At 31.0% G+C, this 7,177-nt stretch overlaps 1 protein-coding gene across 1 annotated transcript; it reads right to left on the bottom strand.

The window, feature by feature from the left end:
* Positions 1 to 2,895: 2,895 nt before the first annotated feature.
* LOC111084464 (adhesion G protein-coupled receptor B3-like) lies at positions 2,896 to 6,433 on the bottom strand. The gene is made up of 4 exons (XM_022381173.1): positions 6,308 to 6,433; positions 5,437 to 5,543; positions 4,028 to 4,130; positions 2,896 to 3,069 (listed from the first exon to the last, which is right to left on the bottom strand). Exons 1-4 carry the CDS (start codon positions 6,383 to 6,385, stop codon positions 2,896 to 2,898), a joined length of 462 nt encoding a protein of 153 aa, XP_022236881.1. The 5' UTR covers positions 6,386 to 6,433.
* Positions 6,434 to 7,177: the final 744 nt, after the last annotated feature.

Genomic DNA, 7,177 nt, shown 5'->3' with positions numbered 1-7,177 from the left:
TGTATCATCAAAGGTCTAAAATAGATTCAGGAAGAAAACTTATATTAAAATTAAGATTTTGTTTTAAGAACAGTAGAAAAATTAATAAAAACCATATAATCTGAGTGCTTTCAAAAGGTGGACCTTTTAAAAGCACTTGGATTATAAGGTTTTATCATTTTGTATCAAGACTTCTTGAACGTATGTGTTTTTCTGACATCATGAACAATAGAAAAATATCTTTATAGCCTGAGCTGAAAATTAAGAACATGACATCAGTTTAGCATATGCTATTAATTTCAATATTTACTCTCTAACTTTGTTGGTTTAAAAAAAGACAAACTATACAAACATTGTTATAATCATATCTTACAAGAGCAAGTTAATTTGTACAAAAATTATGTTGTTTTTTTTAAACTTCTGTTGAACGTTTGTTTAGATAGTCGGGAAATGTAGATCCAATTACAAGTTTAAAAATGTGTATTGTCTAGCAGAATAGAAGACCGAGCAACACATGAACGATTTTCACAAGTGGTGGGTGTAGCTATGATGACAGGACGAAATATGAAGAGACCTGAAGCTGGTACTGTGAAGTTACAGTTAAGCCTTCAGCCTAAAAAAGAGGTTCTGGTATGTGGATTAATGTTTAGCTAAGCCTAATAAGGAGGATCTGATGTGTAAATTAATGTATAGTCTAACTAGGATAATATGTTATGTGGATTAATGTGTAGCTAAGCCTAATAAGGAGGATCTGATGTGTAAATTAATGTATAGTCTAACTAGGATAATATGTTATGTGGATTAATGTGTAGCTAAGCCTAATAAGGAGGTTCTGATGTGTACATTAATGTGTAGTCTAACTAGGATAATATGTTATGTGGATTAATGTGTAGCTAAGCCTAATAAGGAGGTTCTGATGTGTACATTAATGTGTAGTCTAACTAGGATAATATGTTATGTGGATTAATGTGTAGCTAAGCCTAATAAGGAGGTTCTGATGTGTAAATTAATCTATAGTCTAACTAGGATAATATGTTATGTGGATTAATGTGTAGCTAATCCTAATAAGGAGGTTCTGATGTGTACATTAATGTATAGTCTAACTAGGATAATATGTTATGTGGATTAATGTGTAGCTAAGCCTAATAAGGAGGATCTGATGTGTAAATTAATGTGTAGTCTAACTAGGATAATATGTTATGTGGATTAATGTGTAGCTAAGCCTAATAAGGAGATTCGGATGTGTACATTAATGTATAGTCTAACTAGGATAATATGTCAGTTTCTGTAAGATACTTTTCATATGTATTATCATGAAAATGTTAAGCATTAATCAGTCTAACCAGGATATCTGACATATACATGTATTAATGAGAAATAACATATAATAGGTCTTATTGGTTGAATTTTGTCTAGCAGGGCTTGATCTTTAAAAAATGAACTGTTTATGCTTTTTTCATTTGTATCAATGTACAGACATTGTAATATTAGTGTACTGTAAGACATAAGTTGTTCATGAAAAATATACAAGGTTTACGTGAGCACAATAGCAGCTGTCTGTTCATTTGTTAATGAATGCATGATACAAAATTGTAGAAAAACTACAGTTAAAAAAAGGACTTTCAACTTAAGAACTTTAAACTATTTTCTAATACTAATATTTTAACTTAATCCAATTGTTTGCTAGTAATTGATAAATTTAACATGTATAATTTCACGAGTATAAATCATCTTTTTATGAAAAAATCTGTAAGGAAATATATGGTAAGCCAGGATGGCTATTTGTATTTTAAAATAAAAAAGAAACATTGAAAATAAAATCTATGTTAATCTACAAATGTACTAGTTTGCATTAGTTTAGTTATAGTTTTTTATCATTTTTATTCAGTGCTCTTAACAACTGATTGGTCAGTGTACCTTTAACAAATAAAACACAGCTAATGAATATGTTAAAAGGAAATATGTCTTTGTGTCCAATTCAGAGTTTAAAGTTTGCTGAAGAAGAGAAATTTCAATGATAATTTTGTAATCATAATAAATTAATCATGCAGAATTCAACATTTTGTACTATAAAAACTGTTCCAGTAAGAGTCAAGTGTCTAATAATAATCAACCTGAAGAAATACTAAATTTAATTAACCTTACATATTTAATTTATTTTTCTGCTGTAAAATTTTTAATAGTTTTGTTATGTTCACAGTAATACAAGTATCTGTTATTACAGGGTTCAGCTCATAACCTAACTTGTGGACGAATTGATTATTCAAACCAGTGAGTACTAAAATTAAGTTCAGTAAACATCTTTTACCAGTTCTTCTGGACCTGATTTAGTTAAGTAGTATTTACCAGTCTTCTGGGCTTGATTTGGTTAAGTAGTTTTTGACCTGGCCAGTCTTCTAGACTTAATGTGCTTAGGTAATATTGACCAGTGTCCTGGACCTGATTTGGCTGAGTAGTTTTGACCAGTCTTTTGGACCTTATTTGGTTAAGTAGTTTTGACCAGTCTCCTGGACTTCATTTGGTTAAATAGTTCTGACTGTCTCCTGGACGTCATTTGGTTAAGCAATTTTTACCAGTCTCCTGAACCTCAATTCGTTAAGTAGTTTTGATCAGTCTTCTTTACCCATTGTGATTAAGAATATATTTTTGACCAGTCTTCTGGACCTCATTTGGTTGGGTTGTTTTGACCAGTATTCTGGACCTCATTTGGTTGAGTTATTTTGACCACTCTTCTGGATCTTATTTGGTTGAGACTGGTCAAAACAACTCAACCAAATAAGGTCCAGAAGACTGGTCAAAATAATTATTGTTTCTGAATAGTGTGGTGTTTTATCATAAAGAATAAAGTTTATTCCAAGTGCTATAGAATTGTTTTCTTTAACTTGTCAGGTGCATTTTTTAAATATCCTTGTTCATTCATTTATAGAGCTTCAACTCACCCCAACCCATAAGCACAATCTTCAGCTTGAGATGATTAACACATTGCATGTTCACACATTCTACGTAGACTGTGAGGACGACACACAGCAGCATACAAAACGCACTCAAGAGAAAGAAGGTCAGCACTGAAAGAACTGGAAGATAATAATTCTGGAAGAAAAAAGAAAAGGTTTCTCATTATCTACTATGAATCTTATTTGGCTGTCTTAACGTGTAACTGTCAATGTATTAAATCGTGCAACATGTGTATTTACTGTACTATTAAACGTTTCATTCTTGAATAACTCAGTGATTTTCTTTGGTGAACGGTCACAACTTAACCTTTATTTTCAAGTAACCAGAGCAATGACCTTTACTTATAACATGAACTGAGAGTGACCTTTTGTTAATAAATATTTTACAGACTATATCATAGGTCAGTAAGGTTGACCTTAGTCCCTGGTTGACACACACGCAAGTTCAAGGACATGAGACATGGTGTTTGCAAATAAACAAAGATACTGATAACAAAACTTAGGGCTGAACCTGATAAAATGTTTTTCATTTTCTGTTGGGCTATTGCTTTTTAAATGATAAGATAAAAATTATTACTTTTTAAATAAGTTTAAAACAAAAAGTTAAATCTATCATTATCACACATGTACACAGTGGAGGGTTTGAGGGGGTTCAGCCAAACTCCCTATTTTTGTGATGTCAAAAAATACTGCGACTAAGTTCATGTTCGACATCTGTTCTCTGCCAGAGGTGTACACAAGCCAAAGAAAGACTGAGTGCTCTAACTTTAATACATAACAACATTTATGTCTAGCTCCCCACGTAGTGTTACAACAGAATGATGATTTGTTGACTTTTCATTGGATGTTTGTGAATTCTATGTGAACAGCCGTACAATTGTTCAAGGTATATTTCACATAAAATTACTTTTACATTTAATCTCATAGCACCTATTTTTTACAAATTTTCGGTGGGGCATGCCCCCCAGACTCCCAATAGCATTAGCATGCCGATTGTGCTTTGCACAAAATGTGTTGGGTTTGATCTCACATATTAGAACCTCTTCCTTTCAAACATATGGGCCTGATTATGATATTATCTTATGAATATTTACCTGTGACAAAGAGCCATAGGAGGCTCGCAGAAATATACTGTAAAATCCAATCACTGTGGAAGTAAACTGTATTTTGAGAGCTGTAATGGCTCCACTCACATGCCTGAGAGAGAAAAAAAAATTGTTAAGCACCTACAGCATTAGGTAATATCACTAAAAGTAGCAAGTGAAGTTAAATATTCAAACACAACGAACTATATACGGTCAGAAAGATAAAACAAACTGTTTAACTTCATACTTTTTACAACAAACTATATATATATACGATCACAAAGATAAAAAACTGTTTAACTTCACACTTTTTACAACAAACTATATACGGTCACAAAGATAAAACAAACTGTTTAACTTCACACTTTTATAACAAACAATATACGGTCAGAAAGATAAAACAAACTGTTTAACTTCACACTTTTTACAACAAACTATATACAGTCAGAAAGATAAAACAAACTGTTTAACTTCACACTTTTTACAACAAACTATATACGGTCACAAAGATAAAACAAACTGTTTAACTTCACACTTTTTATAACAAACCATACGGTCACAAAGATAAAACAAACTGTTTAACTTCACACTTTTTACAACAAACTATATACAGTCAGAAAGATAAAACAAACTGTTTAACTTCACACTTTTTACAACAAACTATATACGGTCACAAAGATAAAACAAACTGTTTAACTTCACACTTTTTACAACAAACTATATACGGTCACAAAGATAAAACAAAGTGTTTAACTTCACACTTTTTATCTAGGAATTCACTACTCTGCTAAAAGTACAGAACTTTATTTAAAAATTTAAAGATGCACACTCAGAATCATAACTAGGCACCTTAATACCCAGGACAGAGGATCATATTTGTGTCTCCCCTGTCAATCATAATGAAACAAAGCATGACAGTTTAATATAATCTATAATAATGTGTATCTAATTTACTGACAGAAAATTAATCCATCATATTTTCATCTCTGTGTTTATAATACACTTTTACTTACAACACTATGATAAGTGAACTTACAAACCAACTTCGTCAAATTTCCATAACTACATCTCTGTCTTTACACATAAATAAATGTTTGTAAGAAACAGTATCGCAGTTTGGAGAATAATAAAAAGATGTGTATTTTATTTTAATGAACGATTTTAAGCACTGCAGCAAATCATCCAAAAATTTAAAGGATTATTCTAAAATAAGATACTAGTAACAACTTGTGTTATTGATTTGTTTTCAATGTGTTGGACCTAATCATCAACATTTTTTTTCTTTTCTCATTCACTTGTAGCATAATTGCAATTTTGTTTGTACTTATATATTTACAGTATATTCCAATTATATTGACCCACAAAACTAGTACAAAATTAGTTATAAGTTGTTCTACCTCATCTGGAGGTACACTTACCTCCAGCAAATCACAAGTTCAGAAAGAGTGAGAGACAAAAAACAAATGCAAACAATACATCCAGTTCCAGTAACTTTCTCAAACCCTCCGAAAGTGTCTCCGTTGGTCTGAAACGATAACATTCAGTAAAAGTAACAAATGAGTTTTATATTCACAGAATACGGTTATAAAAACATCAAACTTCTCAGAGTGACAGAAAAGAATTAACTACGATTACATTTCGTTTGTATTATTCTACAAATCTTGTATTTAAAAATACTGTTGCAATAATGATACTAATTTGACAGCAAATGTTTTGTGGGTCTCTGCTAGTAAATATGTAAAATCTTGTTGTAATGAATTGAGGGGAAGTTTTATCAATTCCCCAAAATCAATTTTTCCCTTACAATACCAGTAAACAACGCTGAATACACAAAACTTTCAACAACTTTTGTAAGATACCAAAAGGTGTTAGGGATATGTCTTTACACTTCTAAGTGATACAAGACTTCAAGTGATACCTTTTGTAAGATACCAAAAGGTGTTAGGGATATGTCTTTACACTTCTAAGTGATACAAGACTTCAAGTGATACCTTTTGTAAGATACCAAAAGGTGTTAGGGATATGTCTTTACACTTCTAAATGATACAAGACTTCAAGTGATACCTTTTGTAAGATACCAAAAGGTGTTAGGGATATGTCTTTACACTTCTAAGTGATACAAGACTTCAAGTGATACCTTTTGTAAGATACCAAAAGGTGTTAGGGATATGTCTTTACACTTCTAAGTGATACAAGACTTCAAATCAATAATTTATAATAGTTTATGCTGTTAAGTCATATATTTCATAGATACTAATAAAGCACATCGCACTAAAGGTTTGAGCGTACCGTTTCTAGAAAGGAAGAAAGCACCAAGACAAAGGTTCCAACCCGATCACAAACACACACCACCTGTCTTCTAGACATAACCCGATTACACTCATCAAGGTAATACTGAAATTTCCTAAATTGAAGAAACAAATTAAAGTAGCCATTACATTAAAGCCCACAGACACAAAATTCTAAAACTTATTTCCATATTTTGTACGTGAAATATATTTTTAAGTCACAATATAAGACTAGAATGAAAAACACCAAATTCATTTGATAGCTGAAGCTTGTTTCATGCAACTAATACTTATTTCATAAAACAAAAACACATAAACTCACATCTTGTGTTATTATTAACTCAAAATCCAAATATTATATGCACATAAAGCATAAACCAGTATACAAAACATTAAAAATATTATGTTTTTCAGTTTCTTACTGGCTAAGTAAGGATACAGTTTACAGATCTAAATAATACTTGTCATTAAAGAATATACAACCTTAGAGGTGTTATATCAGAATAAAGAAATCTCTCTAGAAATTCTGTGTTATAAGATTATGAAAGATTTATTTCACTCTTAAAAAGACTTTGAAAATAATTTATCCTGTAAATGTAACATGTGCTTTTTGTAGCAACATGTTTACAATGGTAGTGTACTTATTTAAGGAGGGGTTGTTTTGGAATAGGTAACTGAAAGTGATGAACTCTACATTAATTAATAAATCGTATGACAGTGTAAAATTTACATGAATGGAGTTTTCTCATACGTGTTTTTTAATTATTATTAAGCAGTTACGTACAAGCTACTTAATACTATGTTTAGCTTTAATTGTATTTTATTTTAGTGTTTGATTTGTCATACGATCACACATCATCCATTCTTGTTT

The sequence above is a fragment of the Limulus polyphemus genome, unplaced genomic scaffold (assembly GCF_000517525.1).
Source record: "Limulus polyphemus unplaced genomic scaffold, Limulus_polyphemus-2.1.2 Scaffold76942, whole genome shotgun sequence".
In the NCBI taxonomy this organism is placed as follows: Eukaryota; Metazoa; Arthropoda; class Merostomata; order Xiphosura; family Limulidae; genus Limulus; species Limulus polyphemus.
Note: the sequence above shows the minus strand (reverse complement) of the source record. Positions and strands in the feature narration are given on the sequence as shown.